General features: G+C 47.0%; 1 protein-coding gene across 1 annotated transcript in view; it reads left to right on the forward strand.

The window, feature by feature from the left end:
- grm7 (glutamate metabotropic receptor 7) overlaps positions 1-25274 on the forward strand; it is a 168379-nt gene that overhangs the window by 87607 nt on the left and 55498 nt on the right. The window contains exons 3-4 of the mRNA XM_085353623.1: positions 19826-19961; positions 20689-20843. Coding sequence (XP_085209749.1) covers positions 19826-19961; positions 20689-20843 — 291 coding nt within the window. The remainder of the gene's footprint in view (positions 1-19825; positions 19962-20688; positions 20844-25274) is intronic.

Consider the following 25274-nt stretch of genomic DNA (forward strand, 5'->3'; position numbering starts at 1 on the left):
GGACCTCCAGCAGGCCCCGGGGACCTACATCACACCTTGCTCTTGCCTCCCTTACAGCTGAAAAAGGTCCATGCCTGTGCCCTGGCCCTGCTGAAATTCCCTCTCCATTTAGCCGAGGCAGAGAGTCGGCCTCCTCTCTCCTTTACAGTCGAAAAAGATGTGCTCCTGGGCGCGCTGGCCCTGCTGCTACTCACATCGGGCATGGACCTGGACCTCCAGCAGGCCCCGGGGACCTACATCGCACATTGCTCTTCCCTCCCTTGCAGCTGAAAAAGGTCCATGCCTGTGCCCTGGCCCTGCTGAAATTCCCTCTCTATTTAGCCGAGGCAGTGAGTCGGCCTCCTGTCTCCCTTTACGGTCGAAAAAGATGTGCTCCTGGGCGCGCTGGCCCTGCTGCTACTCACATCGGGCATGGACCTGGACCTCCAGCAGGCCCCGGGGACCTACATCACACCTTGCTCTTGCCTCCCTTACAGCTGAAAAAGGTCCATGCCTGTGCCCTGGCCCTGCTGAAATTCCCTCTCCATTTAGCCGAGGCAGTGAGTCGGCCTCCTGTCTCCCTTTACGGTCGAAAAAGATGTGCTCCTGGGCGCGCTGGCCCTGCTGCTACTCACATCGGGCATGGACCTGGACCTCCAGCAGGCCCCGGGGACCAACATACTCCTCTGCTCTACTCCCCCACTAGCTTTCCTTCTCCCGCAGTTACCCTCCACCACAAATCCAGCATGGCCCTTGCCCTCCAGCAGGCCCCGAGGACCCACATACTCCTCCGCTCTAATCCCCCATGAGCTTTCCTTCTCCTGCAGTTACCCTCCACCGCATATCCAGCATGGCCCTTGACCTCCAGCATGCCCCGGGGACGCACATCCTCCCCTGCTCTAGTCCCCCACTAGCTTTCCTTCTCCTGCAGTTACCCTCCACCGCATATCCAGCATGGACCTTGACCTCCAGCAGGCCCCGGGGACGCACATCCTCCCCTGCTCTAATCCCCCACTAGCTTTCCTTCTCCTGCAGTTACCCTCCACCGCATATCCAGCATGGACCTTGACCTCCAGCAGGCCCCGGGGACGCACATCCTCCCCTGCTCTAGTCCCCCACTAGCTTTCCTTCTCCTGCAGTTACCCTCCACCGCATATCCAGCATGGACCTTGACCTCCAGCAGGCCCCGGGGACGCACATCCTCCCCTGCTCTAATCCCCCACTAGCTTTCCTTTCTTGCAGTTACGCTCCAGCGCATATCCAGCATGGACCTTGACCTCCAGCAGGCCCTGGGGACCCACATACTCCCCTGCTCTACTCCCCCACTAGCTTTCCTTTCTTGCAGTTACGCTCCAGCGCATATCCAGCATGGACCTTGACCTCCAGCAGGCCCCGTGAACCCACATTACCCCCCCCCCCCCCCCCCCCTCCTGCAGTTACCCTGTACCACGTACCTAGCATGGACCTGGACCTCCAGCAGGCCCCGGGGACCCACATTACCCCCCCCTGCAGTTACCCTGTGCCACATATCTAGCATGGACCTGGACCTCCAGCAGGCCCCGGGGACGCACATCCTCCCCTGCTCTAATCCCCCACTAGCTTTCCTTCTCCTGCAGTTACCCTCCACCGCATATCCAGCATGGCCCTTGACCTCCAGCATGCCCCGGGGACGCACATCCTCCCCTGCTCTAGTCCCCCACTAGCTTTCCTTCTCCTGCAGTTACCCTCCACCGCATATCCAGCATGGACCTTGACCTCCAGCAGGCCCCGGGGACGCACATCCTCCCCTGCTCTAATCCCCCACTAGCTTTCCTTCTCCTGCAGTTACCCTCCACCGCATATCCAGCATGCCCCGTGGACCCACACTTAAGAATATTCATGGAGTTGTACGATAAAAACTGTCCAACAATAAAATACAACAGAAAGCACAAATATTCAGATAGACCATGGCTCACTAAGGGTTTACAAAATGCATGTAAAAAGAAAAATACACTCTATAGGGAATACCTAAAACAAAGAACAAAAGAAGCTGAAAATAAATATAAAAAATACAAAAATAAGTTGACCAATATTATACGTGTATGTAGAAAGGAGTATTATAGTAAAATATTGAACAACAATAAACATAATATGAAAGGAATATGGGATGTTTTAAACGGTATCATTAAAAATAATTCTGGACAACAAAGTTATCCACAATACTTTATCGATAATGGCAATATTATGGAAAACACTGCTGATAAGGTCAACAGCTTTAATCATTATTTTGTAAATATTGGACCAAAACTGGCAGAACAAATTCCTGAGTCACTGCCATCAGTAGACTGTAGTGAAAACCTGATTGATAGGAACCCTAACTCAATGTTCCTCACATCAGTGGAGGAAAAAGAAATAATTGACATTGTACACATGTGTAAATATAAAACATCCACTGATTGTAATGATATTGACATGAAAATCGTCAAGAAGGTCATTGAAGGAATTGTAGGACCTCTAACATATATTTGCAACTTATCATTTCAGACGGGAAAAGTGCCAAACAAAATGAAAATAGCTAAAGTTGTGCCGCTGTATAAAACCGGGGATAGACGCCACTTCACAAATTACAGGCCTGTTTCTTTACTACCACAATTCTCCAAAATCCTAGAAAACCTGTTTAATAAACGATTAGACAAATTCTTAGATAAATATAAATTACTCTCTGACAGTCAATATGGATTCAGATCAAAAAGATCAACATCTCTGGCATTAATCGAATCAATTGAGGAGATTACGAATGCTATCAGAAACAGTATGCAGCTGGAGTATTTCTGGATCTCAAGAAAGCATTCGACACAATCAATCATGACATATTAATTAATAAACTGGAACGGTATGGGATTAGGGGGGTTGTACTGCAATGGGTGAAAAATTATTTAAGTGACCGGAAACAATTTGTGAAGCTGGGTGTCCATTCCTCATCATGCTTGGACATTGCTTGTGGTGTTCCACAAGGCTCTGTACTGGGTCCAAAATTATTTATTATTTATATAAATGATATTTGTAAGGCATCTGATATATTAAAATTAGTATTATTTCCAGATGACACAAATATTTTTTGTTCTGGGGGGAATCTAAAGGAGCTGCTGGATACAATTACTTCAGAAATGTGCAAAATTAAAAAATGGTTTAACAGGAACAAACTATCGCTAAATCTAAGTAAAACTAAAATTATCTTATTTGGGAATTCCCTTAGAAATGCACAAGTGCAGATTCATGTAGATGGTGTGGAAATTGAAAGAGTACTTGAACATAAGTTTCTTGGTGTGATTATAGATGATAAATTAAACTGGAAGTCTCATATAAATCATATACATAACAAAATTTCAAGAAGTGTCTCAATCTTGAGTAAAGTAAAACACATTCTGGACCACAAATCACTCCACATTCTCTATTGTTCCCTGATTGCACCGTATTTGAATTACTCTGCAGAGGTTTGGGGCAATACTTACAAATGTTCGCTATCATCAATCTTTATATTACAAAAAAGGGCCATAAGGATAATCCATAAAACTGGTTACAGAGATCATACAAATCCACTATTCTTAAAATCAAAAATTCTAAAATTCACAGATCTGGTTCATTTTCTCACAGCACAAATTATATATAAAGCAATAAATAACCTGCTTCCTGACAATATTCTAAAAATGTTTTCTAAAAGGGAACGGGGATACAATTTGAGGGGGGAATTAAATTTAAAACATCCTCGTATCCGTACAACATTAAAAAGTTTTTGCATCTCTGTGTGTGGAGTGAAGCTGTGGAACAGACTAAGTAAAGATATGAAGCAATGTCCAAGCATGGCGCAGTTTAAAAAGCGGTTTAAGGATATGGTTTTTACAGGGTACAGGGAAAAGGTAGAGATTTGATAGGGTGTTCTTGTCTAATATTTTCATGTGTGTGTGTGCATGCACGGGTTTGTTGGTATGGGTATATATGTATGTGTATATGTGTGTATGTATATATATGTGTGTGTATATGTATGTGTATATATATATATATATATATATATATATATATATATATATATATATATATATATATATATGTATGTATATATATATATATATGTATGTATATATATATATATATATATATATATATATATATATATGTGTATGTGTGTGTATGTATGTGTGTGTATATATATATGTATATATATATATATATATATATATATATATATATATATTAAATATATATAAAATTGTAGGTTGTGTATCCTTCAGGTGTTAATGGGGTTATTGAAAATGTGTATATGTGCGTATGTGTGTATATACGTAGGTATGGATAGATAGAAACATATATGTGTATATATTAAAAAAAAAAAAAAAAAATTACACATAACATATAATGTAATTACAAGGAGGTATTTCTGTAGTCTATTGATACTAGATAGTGGAAAAGGGGTGGGATTAAATAAGCTTATGCTTCTTCCTGCTCCTTTTTGAACATGGACGTTATTTGGAGTTGTGGTTGCTCGTTTTCCTTTTGTTTGCTTTGTTCATTTGTCTCTTTTAATTCTATTTTTTTTTTTATACTTTTTCAACATGTTCAAAATAAAGATTCAATCAATCAATCAATCAGGTTAGGGCTGCCGACCTTTGCCGGCGCCGACTTACCCTTCTGACCATACATACATTACACAACCATCACATGGGGAAGACAGGTCAGAGGTATAACAATGGAAAATGCACCACATGAGGAAAGATAAGGAGAAAAAAATAACTCCCCCCAGACTGAGCTCCAACAGGGAGATCAGTTTGAGAACAGAAAAAACACCTCTGCACATGAAAACACTCTTAATACACCAAAGAAACACATGACAAGCAGCAGGGGGGTAAAGGTGAGAGACAGCCGATTTAGACAGTACATCCGGGCCTGCGTGCGCTGGTCTCCTTGATCCACCGTCAGCATCGGAAGGGAATAAGCGTCGAAGGCGTTTGGAAAGGGAGGGGGGATGAGTGTGTGCATATCAGTGTATATGTGTGTGTGTGTGTCCAGAGTTCAGCTGAGACAGTGTCCTTCGCCCTATCAGGCTAAGTAAACAGTCTGCCAGCCAACCCAGGTGGCCTTGCATGGGATGGGGGGAGCAGTCTAAACACAGTCATTATCAGGGTGTTGTTGTTCAGCTCCAGCCTTGAGACCGCAGCTGGCGCCAAAGGGGTCTCCGCATGAAGTGATGATGGTTTTTACTTTAGTGCGAACAGCTCATATGAATTTCAAAGCAGTTCTACAGTCCAACACTGGTCTCTCAATCTCCCGTTGGAGAGCCGCGAGCTTCTCCATGATGTTATCAAACTTACGTTCCGTGATGTTGTCGTTCTTTTTGCTCAAAGAGCAGGTTCTGAGAACTCACGACCGCAGTGCACTTCCCCAAGATGTGATCGAATTTGCGCTCAAAGGTGTTGTTCGAGCGAGCCCCTCCAGATGTAATCCAGTTTTTCACTCAGAGCTCTTGTTCTGAGTGTTCACAGCAGCCGTGCGTTCTCCAAGATCTTCTCCGTGCTGACTCAATGAGCCCATTTTGAGAAACTCACGCCTCTCCCATCATTTCAATCCCAGCGGGCAGCCTTGTGGGGGTTTGAACAGCCGGTTCCACTTTCTTAATTCTTCGATAAGTCAGGGCCAAGCCAGCTCCGATCAGCCAGAACCCTGTTACCATGGTTCCGAATAGGTAGATATCTTCAGCACTCAGGCTCACCTGAGCCTAAACTTCTCGTTGAGAAGGGGTGTCAATTGCATTTAGGGACCAGTTGATCAAATCCATAATTTCTCTTTTAGGTTTTAGAGAACAGACTGAGAGAGTGTTCCAGGGAAAGTAATACAAAAAACACGAGACTAGACAAGGACACAAGAGGCTAAGCAGGGAAGCTAAGGGAGAGGAGGAGGAGGAGAAAAGTGCGACCACCTTCGTCAAGAGCAAGAGCAGACGCACGCACACACAGGCACGCGCACACATGCATCACACACGCACACACACGCTGCGTGTGTGTGCGTGTGCAGATGTAGTTAATGTGTGCGTGTGTTTGTGTTTCCGAGCCGCGGGGCTCATTCTTCTCTCTGGCAGTTATTGTAGCAAATTCAGTGTCAATTGATGAGCTCCCCGGGGTGGACGGGTCCACAGAGGGGCTGTTTGGCTGCGCTCGCGGCCCCCGAGCTGTTTATTTCTCCCCACTCATCAACAGAAGCACCGGGAGGAAGTAATAACGGAGGGGGAGGAGGAGGGAGAACAAAGGAGAGGAAGGGCTGTAAAATATGAAGATGAGAAAGGAGGAGATTAGTTTTGCTCTTGGAGACGAGATGAAGAGTTTGACCTCGGTGGAGTCGCCCGTTCGTGGCCGTTAGCTTCAGCACGTGCTGCAGCTCGGACGCTGCTTTGAAAAGCGCTCGGACAGTAACGCGTCAGCGTCTGCCTTACGTTCGCTGACGCGTGACGTGTGTCAAAGCGGACGTGGCCTGAAACGTGAGGAGCTGCGCCTCTGTGGCTTCCACCGCTCGCTCCGTCTCCCCATTCATCATCTCTAATGAGGCAGAGCGCGCTCAGAGAGACTGAAATATCTCCCTCAGCAGTGGGAGCCACAGTCCTCGCACCGTCCTCCTCCACCCGTCATATATGATGCATCTGCCTTGAGCAAGGCCTCATGGGAAATCTAAGCTGAGAAATGCCTCTTAGTGCTTGAATACATGCGATGTAGTTTCTTCTGTCAAACAAAGAAACTGTCGGCTGCTCAGGCCTGTGTTTAAGCAGGTAAACAGCCAATGAGAGCAGAGCCACGGTCACACACACAAGGTCGTGTTTTAATGTCAGAGATGCTTTCTGTTGCCAGTGTGTGCCTCAAACAGCCTGCGGGCTCATTTCTGTCCAAGGTTGTACTTAAGTCTGACGTCATCAGCCGTCGTCTTCGGTTCCCAAACTCAAAGAAACACTGACATCACTGAGAGATTCGCTCATCCAATAAAATGATCAGTGTGGCTGCTCTCACAGGTGTTCCAATAACCTTAAACATCTGGGCACAGAGAAGAGGTTAGCAGTTAGCTGAGCTAGTTTCCATCTGCAGATCATACACGCTGATGTGACTGAGGGATTGATCCAACTGTGAGCACAGATGAAAACCAGCAGCGACGTTTGCAGGGTTACTGAAGTGGAGCTAAACAATGCCCATAATAATGTGCTACGGTTAGGACACACATGATGGAAAGACTTTAGCGCAGTGAAGGTGGAGGATGAGCATTGACTTTTTTCCATTCAGTAAACGTATACGGGAGGTCCTGATGGGCGGAGCCAACTGACATCACACTGCAGGGACAGCAGCAAGTTCAAGCTTCAGCTTTTATTCTCATATACAGACAAACAGTGTAGCAGCGTTCACCTAGAATGAAATCGCTCGCATGAACATACAGAAAGTGTACAGGTATATTAAGAAAGAAAATAATAATAAAATAATAAAGTAATAAATATTAAGAGAATTAAAACTATTTTTGGTATTTACAGGTTGTGCAAAACTTGTGCAGTTAGGATTTAAAATGGTTTAAAGTGGCAGTGGGTGGAGTCCAGTAACTGTAGTGAGTGTGTGCAGCCTGATGGCTTGTGGGTAGAAGCCATGTCTTGATGCGTGCTCAGTCATCCAGGTAAGTAAATCTGGACGTTTTCAGTTACGTGTTGTTTGTGCCGACACAGAAGGAAAATATGAATGTTCGTGATGTTCCTCGTGGGGACGCAGCGGCGCCACAGCGCTTGTGTGGGCGTGTACAGGTGTGATTGTGGAAATGAAGAGTCTGAAAAGTTCCTCAAAGTTTGGAGGAAAAGCGCAGGTACAGCAGCATGTTTTAGCTGATTAAACAGGATCACAAACTCATTTCTAGGCCAGATGTTTGTCAGATGTTTGTTGATAACCAGCATTAAATTTACCTGTAGGAGATGTTCCTGCTAAACCGAGCAGACGGCTTCCATCTGACAGCGTCTGAATCAGATAAAGGTTATCAGGAAGGAGAACGAGGACGCCTCCAGCAGAGCGACGCCGTGAGCTGAGAGGACTTCCTGCTGCTCCCCTGTGCTCGCTTCAGTCTCCATCAGACTGGACGTTACGATGGTTAAATCCTTCTGAGAGGGGAGACCTGGACTAAACTAAAGCTCACTCGTGTCACTTCCTGTCGTCTCCTCTGAACGTGACTCAAAGCGACTTACTTTGTGACATGTGGTTAAAACCACTCAGCAGAGGTGAGGAGGCACTGAGCATGCTCTGTCAGCGGGGAGGGCCGAGGAGAGGGAGGGCCGAGGAGAGGCCAGGCCTCAGCCGTCTGAGGAGGTTGTTGCTACCCGATTCATACCGGAAACCCAATGTTGGCAAAGAGAGGAAGTGACGTAAGATTTGCGCATGCAGGGTACGGATCGGGTTTCCGGCACGGATCGGGTAGCGACAGGGTCTCTGGGAGAAGACCGCCAAGCCCGTCCAGTCGTCACACACATTTAAAACGTGACGAGGACTCATTGATGACCGCTGAGCCGTCTCCTCCTTCAGTTTGGCTCTGACTGACGTGTTTGGAGGCTGCTTCAGCAGGACGACCCCGGTCCATCACCCACTCACGCTGTCACTTTTCATTAACAGCCACGGGGGCGTGTTTGAGCGCCGTGAAGCTTCACGACCGCCACGAGCTCTGATTCCAAATTACAGAGGGGACAGCATGATTGATGACTTGTTGGTGGTGATTAGATGGCTGAAAACTGTCTGCACTGCAGGCTGAACAGTCAGGAAGCATCGCGCTGAGAGTTACTTTCCTGCCGACGAGCCCGATTACAGAGGAGAGGGTCGACCATCGAGCTGTGAGAGTACAGATGCTCTTCTAGGCTCCACGCAGCATCGCTGCCTGCTAACAGGCTAATTACGTTTACAAATTATTATTAATGTTTACTAAAGTCAGGCGTTTGTGATCTGACACACGTTTATGTTCTTTATGTGTTTTTGATGGTTCAGACATACAATAGCAGCTCCGCTGGCACATGTAACACGTCACATACATGACCTCAGGTACTGATGCGGCGTCGCTTGTTGTCATGGCAATAGTGAGACAGATCACACTAAGCATCCACATCATCCTTACAAACCAGTTTTTAACCAATGAATCAAAAGATGAATTATGTCAAGAGACTCACAAAGACTGTACATAAAAGATGGACCACCCAGTGGTCGCGGTCTTGTTGTGAAGACTCAGTGTTAGCGTGTAGACATCTGCCATGTTGGTTTCTTTAGAGCCAGAACTCAGTTTAGCTAAGTTATCAGCTGATCACACCAATCCCTGCTCCTCAGTAACATCCTGATAACATCCTCGAACTTCACCTCACAGCAGCCATATTGCTGGTCACGTGATGTCATTAAAAATGCTCCAACAGCACCAACACGGCCCAGTTAGCTGAGGTGAAGCCTAGCTAGCAGCTACAGCACCATCAGCCTGTCAGTCAAAGAGGCCACGCCTCTAATAATGCAAACAGATGAGGTATGAACACCCCGCAGGTGTTACGAAGGGGAATTTGTATCAGGCTGTAAACGTGCTCATTAGCTTAACATGTGACTGAGTCACTGCTGGACATTAAAGCATCACAGCTGTTGGTCCATCAGACCTTCACTGTGGCGGTTAAATGTGATGATCAACCTCCTCCCTTCCACGCCAAACGTGAGCCCAGAATAGGAGCAGCAGGAGCGGGCCGTGTTTTAATTATTTCAGCCCTCAGCACCCGAGCAACTCCTCTCCTATGGGGAATGTTCTGATTCCGGTTTTGGTGCCTCCACATGAATTTTTCACAGTTCAATCTCACAGATGCTTGTTGTGACACAGCAGAAAGGCCTCGCACTCACAGAGAGTATCTGATGAGTCTGACAGCAGGCTGCAGTCCTACGCTGACACCGCCGAGACAAAAATACACCATCGCATTCACCACTCGTCTCGCTTCCCCCAATTAAAGTCGGGTTCCTTGTAGCTTTGTGGTATCCATGGTAACTGTGCAGTCTCCACCTACGTTATAGAGAACCCGGGAAACAGGAAGTCACGCAAAACATCATTTATTGGGCGAAAAGCTGATTCATTGATGCTCTTTTAATAGTTTCATGTCTGAGAAGGACGTCTGTGGTTTGGAAACTTTTAGCTTTGACAAAAACATGAATTCCTGCAGCTTTTTTAATGATTTCAGCTGAATGCTCCCGAATGCTTTCAGTCTGAATGAGCAGAAACACTGAAATTAGCCACCTGCAGCATTTTGCTGTAAAATTAGACGTCAACAAGCCAAAAATCAGCTGAACCTGGGAACATACATCCCACTGCTGCACAGCTCCAGGACACTGGGAGCTGTGGTTTCAGACAAGACGTGACTTAATGCAGCTGTGAGGTCATTTGTAGTATCTGTGATTGTATTTATGTATTTAAAGCACTGCAGGTGGTTTTTAATCAGACTGGCTTTTGACCCTTTGTTCGGTCAGACGGAGGCTGAAACACACGACAGTAGTCGAGCACCTTCCTCCCTCAGCTGTGATCAGACGCTCTCTGAGATTTACTGCCTGGCTTCTTTTCTGATTGGCTGCTTTGTCTCGTTCTTCACGCCTCCTGTCAGCTGACGGCCTCAGCGCCACAGGTCGCTGTAAATTACTCACAGCGAAGCTGTTTGGGGCTGACGCGTTCAGAAATATAGAAAACGGACGGTTTCATCATATGACGAGCTTCAGACCAAAGAAGATGAATGAAACCTGAAAGCCAATCGAACGTGGGAGCGGATCTGCAGTTTCAGGAGGAAAAACGGCAGATTAGTTTTCAGGTTTGGAAGCACTTGTTTTTATGTAACTAGAACATGAGAAAAAATGAAAATGAATCGCTGGTTAACACACATCTTAATAACAACTTGCCGATTAGCCTAGCTTAACATGTACATTACATCAGCATACAGTTCGCTCCATGTAAACACACATAACGACTGTCTCTACACATGTCAATACTCACAAAGACGAACGTTTTCCGAGGTGCGAACGTGTAGAGCACTCTTAGCGTGAACATGAACTAGTCCCTATTTAATAACTGCCGGAGCACTTTTTCACGACATCATAAACGAAAGGGTACATCAAAGATAGGTTAGTGAACAGAGCGCTCCCTCGCTCCATTTCCGCACATAGGATACAAAGATCTCTTGTGGCAATGATGTCTCACTCTGAGCTTATTTATCACTCTGCTTATGTGGCTCAATCAGCACACACACCAACCGCTGACTTTTGACTCAAGGGCATAACACTCCCCGCTTGATATACACACATTATATCACAATAAACATCAATACAACATATTCAAACATCATCTAGCATTGAAGAATATTCATTCAGTCTCTGCAAGCAAAACAACAATCTCTGAAACTGGTCTGAGAAACATTTTAACAGTCCCATCTTTTACAGTCCGCACTTCCACTTTTCGGACCTTCTTGTCGCTGCTGGGGAATGTTTTTACTATTAGTCCCATGGGCCATTCGTTCCTGCTGGCTTGGGGGTCCTTTAGCAGGACCACATCTCCTATTTTGACATTAGGTCTAGTCTCTGTCCATTTTGCACGACCTTGTAAGGTGGATAAATACTCTCCCTTCCACCTTTTCCAAAAAGTGTCAGCGAGGAGTTGAACATGTTTCCATTGTTTCCCAAACAGCTGCCCTGATGAGAAGTTCCCAAGTGGGGCGGACACAGCACTCATCTTCTGCGTTAGTAGCACTGCTGGAGTGAGTACTGCAGGACTGTCAGGGTCGGTGGATATAGGAACAAGAGGCCTTGCATTAATAATTGCCATCACCTCGGCCATGAAGGTGCACAACACTTCATGAGTAAGACGTGTTTGTTCAGTTCGTAACAACATTGCATCCAGAATGCGCCTGGCAACACCTATAAGGCGCTCCCACGAGCCTCCCATATGAGACGCATGAGGGGGATTGAAAGTCCAAACACACCCTCTCTCTTGCAGGTACTTTCCTACTGCTTTGTTCCCTGAGTTTAGGTCTAATTCCTTACAAGCGCCCACAAAATTCGTGCCTCTGTCCGAGCGCAGAAACTTGGCCGGGCCCCGAATAGAGAAGAGCCTTCTTAATGCATTGATAAAACTATCAGCAGACATAGTCTCTATCAGTTCGATATGCACAGCCCTAGTTGACATGCATGTGAATAACACAGCCCAACGTTTGTTCTGGGAACAACCACCTCTTGTACGACGCGTCACAATAGTCCATGGCCCAAATACATCTAGGCCTACAGTGGTAAAGGGTGGTTCAGGGGTGACTCGGTCTGCAGGCAAGTCTGCCATTTTCTGGATCTGCATTTTGCCTCGCAACTTGCGACATGTGACACACCGATGAATGACAGATGACACAAGCCGCTTCCCTCCAATTATCCAGTACCCAGCACCACGGATAGCTCCTTCAGTTATGTGTCTTCCTTGATGAGCCACTCGTTCATGATAGTGAGTTACAATTAGCATGGCGATGTGGCTGGTAGATGGGATAATCAGAGGGTGCTTTTCATTCTCTGTGAGATCGGCAGCGGAAAGACGTCCACCGACTCGTAAGAGACTGTCTTTGTCCACTACAGGATTGAGCTTTTTGAGTGCATCAAATATGCCACTGACCTTCCTTCCTTCTTTAATGTTTTCAAGCGTCCCTTTGTAAGCTTCTTGTTGGACGGCTCGAATAATGACTGCTTGGGCTCGGGTGAGTTCTTGGACGCTCGGTGTCTCACTGAAACCTTTCCATCCCCTTTGCCCACTTGTCTTTTGTGCAAAGGATGTAACTACATGAATGAGTCTGGCTATGACTCTGCAAAGAGTGATCCAGTTTGAGTACTTTTTGAAACGGTCAGAACCCAACTGTGGCTCTGCTACAGTAGTTTTCATTACTTTTATTTCCGGATGTATCTCTCTGTCTTTTTCAGGTTCGATGAGCGTGAAAGGACCAGTGTGTGGTTCTGTGTGTGGGTCAGAGTACAGAAAGGGTGGACCTGAGAACCAGGTACTGTTCTGCAGGTCTGCTGCTGGAATGAACCGAGTGGCCTGGTCAGCTGGATTTAACTCACTTGGTACATAATGCCATTGACTCGGATGGGTGGATGCTCTAATGCGCGTAACCCTGTTGGCAACATACATGTAGAATCGTCTGGAGGTGTTGTGTATGTACCCCAACACAATCCTACTGTCTGTGTAAAAAGTCACATTGTCTACTTTAATGTCTAACTCGTCTCTGATGAGCTCAAACATTTCCACCGCGAGCACAGCAGCACATAGTTCCAGGCGTGGTACAGTGTGTGCGGGGCGGGGTGCGAGTTTAGACTTCCCCATCACAAACCCAGTATGACACTGTCCTTCACTGTCAACTGTACGCAGATAGACTACTGCACCTATAGCGACAGTGGAGGCATCACAGAAAATGCAAAGTTCTTTCACTTTCGTTGTGCTTAACGTACCTGGGCTGTAGCACCTTGGTATTTGGAGGTTCTCAAGGGCTTGCAAAGAGTCTTTCCATAAGTCCCACCTCTCCTGTTTCTCAGGGGGTAAGAGTGTGTCCCAGTCTTTTCCATCAGATGACAGTTCCCTGAGTAATGCTTTGCCCTGCATTATTATGGGAGCAGCAAATCCCAAAGGGTCATAGAGGCTATTAACTGTCGACAATACTCCCCTCCGTGTGAATGGTTTGCTCTCATTTGACACCTGGTAAGTGAAGCTGTCAGATTGTAGGTTCCAACAGAGTCCCAAGCTTCTCTGAACTGGAAGAGGGTCTACTCCTAGGTCTAAATCTTTCAGGTCCTTTGCACGATCCTCAACAGGGAAAGCTTCCATGACTTGACTGCAGTTTGATGCTACCTTGTGGAGGCGCAAGTTAGACTCTGCCAACATGTTTTGCGTTCTTGTGAGCAGGTTGATTGCTTCCTCTGGCGTGGCGACTGATGTGAGACCATCGTCAACATAAAACTGACGCTCAACAAACTGTCTTGCATCAGATCCGTGTTCTCGTTCTCCCTGCTGTGCTGCCTGTCTCATGCAGTAGATGGCAACAGCGGGTGACGGGCTGTTTCCAAACACGTGGACCTTCATTCTAAACTCAACTATGCTCTTTGTAATGTCATTGTCCTCATACCACAGATAACGCAGATAATCTCTGTGGTCTTCGCGCACAACGAAGCAGTAAAACATTTGCTGCACATCGGCTGTCAGGGCTATGGGCTCTTTGCGGAAGCGCAACAGCACTCCCAATAGGGAGTTGTTCAAATCAGGTCCGCCAAGAAGCACTTGATTGAGCGAAATTCCGTCACATTCTGCACTTGAATCAAACACGACTCGTATTTGTTGTGGCTTCTGTGGGTGGTATACCCCAAACGTGGGCAGATACCAATGTTCTTTATTTAGTGGCAGAGGAGGGGCAGGCTCGGCTTGGTCGTTATCCAACATTTTCTGCATGAATTGGATGTAGTGATCTTTCATTTCTGGTCTCTTTTCCAAAGTCTTTCAGAGAGAGCAGAGGCGTTTTAGGGCTTGTTCTCTGTTGTCAGGGAGCCTCCTTCTCTGTGAGCGAAAGGGTAAAGGTGCAACCCAGCTGTTCTCTTGGTTTTGATAAACTTCACTGTCCATTATTGTCAGGAATGCTCTGTCGTCGATAGACATGGCTTGTTTGTTATCACCCTCAGATCTAACAAACACAGAGTGTCCCAAATCGTCTGTGATGCAGGTTGCATTCATAGTGACCCCATAATTCTCTTTAACGTGAATTGTGTTTGGGCAAGGCTCAAAATAGGATGCACGTCCATTATCTAAGGTGTGTGTTTTATAGACATTGACCTCTGACTGACTGTGCACTTTTCCTAGACACACCTCCCCCACAATAACCCAACCCAGGTCTAGCCTTTGGGCGTATGGTGCATCATTGGGTCCGTTGATTTGCTCACGTACCTTATGGACCCTGATGACGTCCCTTCCAAGGAGTAAAAGGATTGGGGCGTGGTGGTCGACAGGTGGGATGTTATCTGTCACTGGAAGAAGATGTGGGTGATGCTGGGCAATCTCTGGAGAGGGTATTTCAGATCTATTGTCCGGCACAGAGTCACATTCAATTAAAGGGGGTAGCTGGATGTTGACTTCTCCATCCAAAGACTCGAGGAAGAAGTTTACAGCTCTCCTACCTGAGGTTTGTTCTCTGCCAGAGCAAGTCTTTAAGGTGTATGGAGTGGGTTTGGCATTGATTTTGAAAAGGCTGAAAAACTCTGACTTAACCAGTGACCTGTTGGACTGATCGTCTATTACCGCGTACATTTTTATAGCTCTCTCTTTTTGGCCTGCGGGATACACTTTGACCAAACTGATCTTAGAACATGAACGTGGGCTATCACCTTGGCCACATACCTCTGTGCACTTCGACTCGACTGAAGGTGAGCTCTCAGTTTGCTCTTCATTGTCGTTGTTTCCTGGTGTAGTCCTCTTAGGGGCAGGAGTAGGACCAGGATGCATTGCAGATAAGTGTTTAAGGCTGTCACACTCGATACACTTAACCACTGCTTTACAGTTTTTTGCAATGTGTTGGACGATGACAAAATGTTTCATTCAGCATGTCTATCCTAACCCAACCAATCACAGCAGATGGCCCCGCCCCTCCCTGAGCCTGGTTCAGTCGGAGGTTTCTTCCTGTTAAAAGGGAGTTTTTCCTTCCCACTGTCGCCAAAGTGCTGCTCATAGGGGGTCATATGATTGTTGGGTTTTTCTCTGTGTGTATTATTGCAGGTCGACCTAACAATATAAATAGGGGTGGGTTTTTATAATCGATTCATCGATTAAAATCGATTCTGGCTTGGATAACGTAAAATCGATTCATTAAAATCCTGAATCGATTTTTTTAATATAAATGTATTTTGCCCGAAATGCCAGAATCTCTGGTGAAACCTCACAAAATTTCAAGAACCACCAAACAGCTAAGACAGTAAATGAGAGCAGGAACACGGCTTCTGCACAAAGACTTAAACACACAGCGCGACCCGCGGATCAGAATCAGTGAGATGTCGCCTTTCTCACGGTCGGGGCTGAAAGCCGACAGCTCGCTGATTCTGATCTGTTGGCGGGTCGCGCTTTGTGTTCACGCCCTTTATGCGCCGATTCTAAAGCTGTTAGTTTGATCTCTCTCCAAACAATATTGACCGAACCAGCAGCAAAAGAAGATCCAAACTACGCTTCACATAAACATCGTCATGAATTCACTCTGACTTTCACTGTTTTGCTTCCACCAGGATGCACAGCTCTCTCTCCCCCCCCCCCCTCTCTCTCTCTCTCCCTTCCTCTCTCTCTCTCTCTCTCTCTCTCTGTACTTCAAGAACAGTTTCCCTTTCTTCATTATTCGCTTGCTTGTTACGCACAAGTCTACTGTTGTTTACAGGCTGTCGGCCGCTGTTTTTTTCCCTTTTACATTCTTCCGAAAAGAAAACCTAATTTCTGCCGTTCAATACTGAACAAATTTAAACTTTTTAAAATTATGCAAAATGCAAAACGCTGTGTCTCTAATAAAACCGCTGTAACTTCAGAGGTGATGTTCATATGTTGATTAATGGTTTTCTTTTGTTTTTGATGTACTGCAGAATATTTTTATAAAATCCCAGGCCAGGAAAACCTTCATGTGTTTCTGTGTTTTATCTTCAGCTACTTTGACACAAAGGCATCTGCTGTGACGCTTACACCTGTGATAAAGTCTTGTGTGTGTCAGCTTCCTTTTTATAGATACACAAATATGTAAATGTACTGATCTGAATTATAATATTTCTGACTGTCTGAGGCAAAATTTCCCAGATTCAAATCGAATTGAATTGAATTAAATCGAATAGATTCAGGACTTTGTGAATCGGAATTGAATCGATTCTAGAAATCAGTGACGACACCCAGCCCTAAATATAAAGCACCTTGAGGCGACTGTTATTGTGATTTGGTGCTGTATGAATAAAATTTTATTGAATTGAATTGCGTACGACCTGAAACCACCTGCGCCTACAAACAGGAAGTCTCCCAAAGACTTCTATAGGACCAGAAAGCTTTGTCAACGGCAGGTATCGCCCCCTGGTGGCTGTCAAAGAAAATGCAGGTGTGAGGTCCCTGAATGTGACTATAACTAACATCAGACTCAGACAAACTACTGAAGGGAAAGTAAATTGTAGTAAAATAAGAAGGCCAAGGCGGACTATAGGAAGAAGATCGAGAACCACCTGGAGAGTAAGAACAGCCGGCTGGTGTGGCAGGGTGTCCAGCAGCTGACAAACTACAAGTCCAAATCAGGTATGGCTGAAGGTGATCCAGCATTGGCGGAGGAGCTGAACATCTTCTTCACACGCTTTGAGGTCACTGCACCCTATGCCTCAGAGGAACAGCTACACCATACAGCCCACAGCAGCAGTACCATCATCACTCTGGAGGAGCATGAAGTGAGGCGCACCCTGCGGGCTGTTAACCCAAGGAAGGCAGCCGGCCCAGATGGTGTACCAGGACGTGTGCTGAGAGACTGCGCAGACCAGCTTGCCTATATTTTCACCAGGATTTTTAACCAATCCCTTGAACAGTCAAACGTCCCACCCTGCCTCAAGACCTCCACCATAATACCCTTGCCCAAGAAATCTCATATCTCTAGCCTAAATGACTATAGACCAGTGGCACTAACCCCAGTGGTGATGAAGTGCTTTGAGAAACTTGTGCGTTACCACATCACAGCAGCGCTACCCAGCAGCCTTGACCCACACCAGTTTGCCTACAGAGCAAACCGATCGACAGAGGACGCCATAGCAACAGCACTCAATGTAGCATTAACACATCTGGAGAGGCAAGGAAGCTATGTGCGTATGCTCTTTGTGGATTATAGCTCGGCATTTAATACCATTCTTCCATACAAACTGGACGCCAAGCTAAAAGACCTAGGGCTTCCTCACAGCACCTGTAAGTGGATCAATAGCTTCCTCACCGACCGCAGACAGAGAGTGAGAGTGGGACGTTACACATCTCCAGCCCTAAATCTAAGCACTGGGTCGCCACAGGGCTGCGTGCTTAGTCCACTGCTCTACTCGCTTTATACACACGACTGCACCCCCGCCCACCAGAGCAACGCCATTGTAAAGTTCGCAGATGACACTACTGTGGTGGGGCTCATATCTGGGGGAGATGAGTCTGCCTACAGAGATGAGGTGGAGCGGCTGTCTTCATGGTGCAAGGATAACAACCTTCTCCTAAACACGAAAAAGACCAAAGAACTCATAATTGACTACAGAAGACACAAGACAGAAATCCAACCACTAATCATCAGCGACGACTGTGTGGAGAGGGTGGCAGACTTCCGCTTCTTGGGAGTCAGCATAGAGGGAAACCTATCCTGGAGTGTGAATACCTCTGAGCTACTGAAAAAGACACAACAGAGACTGTACTTTCTGAGAGTGCTTAGGAAGAACAACATCACACAGAGACTGCTGGTGTCTTTCTACAGAGCCTCCATCGAAAGCATACTAACGTACTGCATAGGCATATGGTACGCTAGCTGCACAGTGGCTCAGAGGAAAGCACTCCAGGGAGTAATCAACGCTGCCCAAAGGACAATCGGCTGCCCTCTCCTCAAACTGAAAGACCTACACAGTTCCCGCTGCCTCAAAAGAGCCCATAACATCATAAAGGACACCTCACACCCTGGTCACTCCATGTTCGAACTGCTGCCTTCAGGTAAACGGTATAGAACAACATACACAAGGACTAACAGACTCAAACACAGTTTCTACCCAATTGCAATATCATGTCTCAATGCTACTAAAAGTAGATGACTCTCATTGCCCCTGTTGTCATTTGTGCCCCTGATGTTGGAATGCTTTCAGACATGTTTTGTTGGATGCGCTAACAAATTGAGTGATTGATTGTTTGAGTGATATATCAACTAGGTCGTATGTTGAGTGTCTGTATGGGGCCTTAGGCCTGGATTGCTTGGGTGTATCTACGGTATGAGAATACTGTATTTTATATGTATTTCTATCTTTTATATCCTATCATTATAGTTTTTAAGTATTTAATTATAGTTTTTAAGTATTTATCTTTTGTGATGTTGCACTGACCAGAGACATCTTTCAATTTCATTGTACCTGTGACAATGACAATAAAGAATATTCATTCATTCATTCAAATATGTTTTCATTGTTTAATGTGAAATTATTGCCAGTGTGGTGAACGTGTCACATTTTATCTTACAAAGCTGCTAAAGCTGATTATTGATGACTGCTGGTGGTCACAGTGACGAGGTCATCCGTGATTTATTTACCTCTGAGATCACATCAGTACTGAACACCTGCGTCTCATCTCAGCTGATGAAATGCTGCTAATGAGCGACTGTCATTTGTTTCATGGTTCGCTGCTCGGTCGCTCGGGTGAGCTGAAACGGTGGAACAAACGTAAGATCTGAAGCTTTCCTGACGGCGTGGCGAGGAGAAGAAGAGCTCCGGCTGAGCGTTTCTCTGTCAGTGACATTTATTGAAGGCAGCCTGCAGCTCTGACACTGTTAAGGCGACTGTGCGCGGAGATGTCGGCGGTTTCGTGAAATGTCAGGAGAGCAGAGTCCTCCTTCTTCTTCTGCACTTTCGTCCTCTCAGACTTTAACCTTTAGGACGAGCTCGGGGCCAAACCTCTAATAACGCTGTTTCTGAAAGGTTAAAGCCATTGCCGATAAAACGGATAAATTATACTTTTTAAGGCTGCTGCAGTTCAGGAAGCTGATGACTCTGAGTTAATTGTGCCCTTTGTTTTGTCTGCTCAGGTGGAATCTGTATCGCTCAGTCCCTGAAGATCCCTCACGACCACAAACCCTCCGACTTCGATAAAATCATCCGCCAGCTGCTGGACACTCGGTACGCCAGGGCGGTCATCCTGTTCGCCTCCGATGAAGACATCAGGTAATAACCCTGCTGAGGTAACGTGCAAAAGTTAAATACGTGACCTGAATCGTCGTCTTCAGCTCAGGATGAGAGAAAACGTCAGGACTGTGTTAGTGCCAGCAAACACAATGCTACGTTTTTCCTTTGCTATATTTAATGTATTCAGATGGATTTTTATTGGATGCTCAGCACATCAGGACTCTTCCAGCCGTACCCTCCATCCACTGAGAGGAAGTAAAAATGTTTGGGATAATGAGCACGACCCTGAGGGAGGAGCTCCTGCAGCTGACCCGGGACACGCTGGAGAGGTTACATCTCTCGGCTGGTTTGGGAACGCCTCGGTGTTCCTCGATGAGCTGGCGGGAGATTAGACTGCCGCCCCGTGACGTGAGCCGTGTTCATGAGTACCCACCATAAAATACTGAGGTTAAGATCAGGATGAGGAAAACTCGACATCAGTCAGACACTCTGGTGTCTGCAGACTTCTGTTCCCCTGCATTTCCACAGTCTTCTTCACTCACTCTCCACCTCTGACTCAGCGTCTCCGTTGATCAGTTGCTCAGATGGAGCTCGTAGTCTTCAGCATCTTTAGGAAAGCCTGAACTAATCAGATAAGGTCCTGTAGGTGCAGCAGGTTGGTGGGTAACGACAGGTTAGGCTCTTTAGTGACCCTGTTGCTCCAGGACAGGTAAACTGATGTGGAAGCTAAAGTGTGGGTGGGGTCTGTGACTGCTTTCTCACGCAGGGGCATCCTGAACGCCAGTAAGCGAGCGGACCAAGTGGGTCATTTCCTGTGGATCGGCTCCGACAGCTGGGGCGCCAAAAACAGTCCCATCCAGCACCTGGAGGACGCCGCGGTGGGAGCCATCACTATCCTGCCGAAGAGGGCCACCATCAGCGGTAAGTCCGTCGCCGCTTATGGTTTCACGTTGCTCGTCTTTATGAGAATATGTGAGTGTAAAGTTCATCAGCTCGCTGCTACATGAAGGAAAGGAGAACTTGGTTTTCTGTCCTCGCCGCTCGCTCTTTTTCCTCCACGTCTGCCTGAATAAGCAGAACTTCAGAAAACTCAATCGCGTCGGGAACGCTCGCAGTCTCACTGGGTTTGCAGTGACACCAGATCGCTCAGGACTCTTTTGATGATTATTATTTTGTCGTCATTATTCTGCTTCTATCAGCACGGAGAGCTTTACTAAAGACCTCTGCTGCTCTTACTTCCTGTCAGACGAATAAAGTTTCACTGCGGCCTGAAAGTCGTGAAAACGTTCTCTGTAATGATTTTAAAGACATGACGACAAACGTGTTGATGCAGAGCTGCAGTCCAAAGACGTTCATGCTTTTGAATTTATAGAAAGTTTCAAATGTGTTGTGTTGGCATAAAAATGATTTCACTTCCTGTATTTCCTCTGATGTCACAGTGATGATCTTTTTTAAGCCCAATAAAGTCGCCGTCTGCAGGAGTCGGCTGAGGCTGGCTGTAGTTACTCTGTCGCAGTTTGAATTGTTTTATTCTGTCAGTTTGAGACGCTAATAAAAAGTCTCAGGTTTGATGTACACGGACACGCCGCTCACAGTTAACCTTAAACAGCTTATCCAAGGACACGTTTGCTTTTACTCTCCACAGTTTGATTAATTAAAGCTGAATGAAACCTTTAAGCAGACGGTTTGTTTGAGATATAATTAGTGTCACTGAGTCAAAACTAAAACATGTTTGTGTTTCTGTGACTCGCAAGTCACAAAGCGAACTTATTTTGAAAATCCCGACCTCTTCCTTTGTGTCAGAGTGTTTTTCTGAACTCTCTTCAGAGGTGTGACACGCAGAGAAGCGCCGCCATCGTAACGACGCTGAAACCGCAGATCAGAGGAAACGTAACGAGACCGCGGCCGACCTCCTCATCGGCGCTGATGACAGCGTTTAGATTACAGCGCGCGTCGTAACTACAGACGGCGGCGAGCGCGGCTGTCGTGTCAAACACAGATGGTGACGGGGATATACGGCGGCGGGTTGTTGTGCCACTTCAACGCTCTGACTTCAAATAAAGCCTGAGCTCTTTGTTCTTTTGTTCTCGCTGCACTAATACTTCTGTCAGGAGGCGAACGGAAGCAGCGTTCCTGCTCGCGTAACGTCGCTCTGACCTTTTTTCTGCTGCCAAACACGAGCCGGGCAGACTCGGGCTGTCACCTCGGATCTGACGGGAGGTGCTGCGCTCATAAATTCTGCGCTCTGATGACTGATTTATGGAAATGGGGGTTTTCTGAGCATAAAGGCACTCGCAGAGAGCACTGCAGCGTAACGAGGGGCGGGGTGAGTCAGGTTTAAGGGCATCAGACCCATTACACCAGAGGGCACGCCGCGAGGAGCAGGAAGAGATGGGGTGATGGGGAGAAATTTAGCTTTATGATGAGAGTCACAGCCAGATTAACCTTCTGCACAAACCTCATCAGCGGCTGCCTGTGAAGTGTGCTCTGAGAGCAGCGTTTACATCACCCGCTGAGCCTGTGTGTTCGGGCTGAGCTCTGAGGATGACTCAGCCTCACCAACAATACTCAAACTCCGGAGATTATGACTCTCAAAGTCCTTCTACAGGTCTCAGAGCTGGCTTCATTGTTATACTGCGACATTAACTCCAAACGGAGGCATGCAGGCCAGCGTGCATGGATGGACGGTGACGTGTTCACCCTCTCCGGGTTATCCGGGGCTCCGTCAGAATCGGTGCTTTTGTGAGGGCTCGCGCTGGCAGACAGTAAGTCGGGCACTAAGGTCCCGGCAGGGCGTTGAGGTGCAGAGCTCTCGGAGCAGCCAGGCGGCAGAGGGCGCACGCTTCACTGACCTCTTGTCTTTGTTTTTTGCGGATGATTCAATCCTGGTTTCATCGAGCGCTGACCTCCAACTCGTGGCTGGCTCGCAGCTGAGTGGGAATCGGCTGAGGCGGCGGCGGCTCTCGGCTGGAAAAGGCTGGTTTCTGGGTCACCGATGAGTTTCTGCCTCAAGTGGAAGAGTCCACGTGTCTGAGGGTCGGGAACAGATGGGGTCATCTGATCCCACCTGCACACTGGTGAGCGTCGACTTACTGATCGGCACGCCTGCCCTCACCTGCGCCCCGTGAATAACGCCTCAGTGTGAGGAGCGCCGTCACTCAGGGGGAGTTTAGAGTAGATGCTGCTCCTCTGCATTGAAGGAGACGGCTGCAGGGAGATGCAGGAGGTGCTGAGGAGAGGGAGGTCTGGGCGTCTCAGTTGGACGCGTTGATGCTGCTTCAGGTCCAGCTGCACAGACGTGTAGATCATGGCGTCGCTGCCCGTCTGTCCTCGGCTCATCCAGGTGGAACAAACACGGTTTCCTGCCGTCTGTGAGCGACTGAAACATTTAAGTAGCGGCGTGCTTGTTCCTGTTTCTGCGCTCTGATAGGTTACGTCTGATTTTAACGCAGGCCTCTGTCCGACTTATAGACTTGTCCAGACAAATGTGTGCAGTGACAGGAGCCGTCCTCATTTATGCAGACATCGCTTTGCTGCGCACGCTCTCCCTCTGCGGCCTTCCCTGTCACACCGGCTGATATCGCATACATGTTAAAGACACGGAGGCTGATTATGAATAAATCAAGACCTCATTTCAAATCTGCAGCCAAGTCTGTGTTTCGGATCCCGGACGGAGGAGGTCAGCTTGGCTTTGATTTATTGTCTTTTCAGGTCTGAGAAAATAAATCCAGCTATTTTCATGTGAAACGTGGCGCTGCGAGCCTGAACGCAGCCCTGCTTACTGTGCCCGATAATTGCTGAGACTGAACCCAAGAGAGGAAGCGAGACAGAGGGGGGGTGTGGAGAAGAAAAGGTTTTAGTGAAAACACGTCGGGAACAAAGGCGACGCAGAAGAGAAAGTTGAAGATGGGGTAGAATTAAGCTGCAGGCTGTGAAGTTTCCCCGTGACAGAAGATGCCTGCTGAGTCTGCAGTCTCCAGCCGGGATGGATCCACTTCCCAAACTCAGTTACAGCTTCTAATCCACAAATCTGAGCCTTTTAATGTCACACTGGAAAACTGGCCAAGCCGCCGAGTCTGCAAAAACCTGCAGGTGACGCATTCAGTGTTTCCCACCTGAACAGGTAAAGTTCAGTTCTTATTGCTGTGAACTGACAATTGGGCCTGTTTGCCACCAGACCGTCACTTGGATGTCTGGATCTCAGCAGGGAGGCGGAGTCACGGACAGGAAACGGAGGCTTCAGGGAGTCACTGAACCGAGGAGGCATGAAGCAGCTCTGTGCAGTCCAGGAGACAGAGGTCTAACTGCAAGAGAGGAAATGAAGCAGCGAGGAGCCTCCCTCCAACTCCTCCACCTCCTCCACCCTCCCACTGCTCTCCAGCTCCAGCCTCTTTGTTTGAAGAGCTGCCGGCTCCAGCGTGCCCATGTGTGCACCAGAGATGGGAGGATGCGGATTTTAATCTGACTCCATGTTTAAAACATGATCAGCATCCGCCAAGACGGATGTCCTCCCTCACACCGCCAAACGCAGGAAATAACTGCGAGCGCAGCGTCACACAAATGGCGCTTTTGTTGTGATTTGGCGCTATATAAATAAAATTGAATTGAAAACAGAGGCAGGTGTAATATTTGATCAATCGATACTGCAAAGATGAAGTAACTAACACAGAACACGAAGTAAAAGAGCTGTGACGATGCACTTTACAACAGATTTTAGTCTCCGAGGGTCATCATGGCTGAGCTGTTACGTGCATGGTTTTTAGTGTTTAGAGACGGCGATCTTATTTTAGAGATACCTGGGACGCCTCATTATTAGAGGTCCTAATCAGACGCCTGAAACACCTTCACAGCCTCCCTTTGATGTGGAGGAGCAGCAGCTCTTCTCTGAGCACCTCTCGCCCTCTCTAAAGGAGAGGCCAGCCTCCCTCAGAAGCAAACTCACTCTTCTATCCAAGATCTCGTTTTCTGGGAAGATATCAAACATCCAGAAAAATCAAGTCAAGCCAGTGGTACAGTACACAGTGAAGCGAGCCCGCGGTGCTATGACAGACAATAACACAGGACGTGTGCAAGTGTGCAAAAGCTGCAAAAAAACAAAGACGGTGCAGCAGAAACGTGCAACAACTGAGAACCCGACCACAGCATCACCAGCACTGACAAGAGCTCCTCTGTTCCTACAGAAATAACTCATGTGCATGCTAAAAGTTATTATATCCATATTAGGTGATCCTGACTGCACTGCACGCTGTTGAGATTAAGCAGGAACTATAATGTGAGTGGGTTGAGCCCAGGACAGCACAGCCTGACTCTGCAGGGACTGGTCCCACTGCAGGCCGAGTCTGTGGCTGCGCT

The sequence above is a fragment of the Diplotaxodon limnothrissa genome, linkage group LG5 (genome assembly GCF_057381915.1).
Source record: "Diplotaxodon limnothrissa isolate DT_005_m linkage group LG5, D_limnothrissa_male_GT1.1, whole genome shotgun sequence".
NCBI lineage: Eukaryota > Metazoa > Chordata > Actinopteri > Cichliformes > Cichlidae > Diplotaxodon > Diplotaxodon limnothrissa.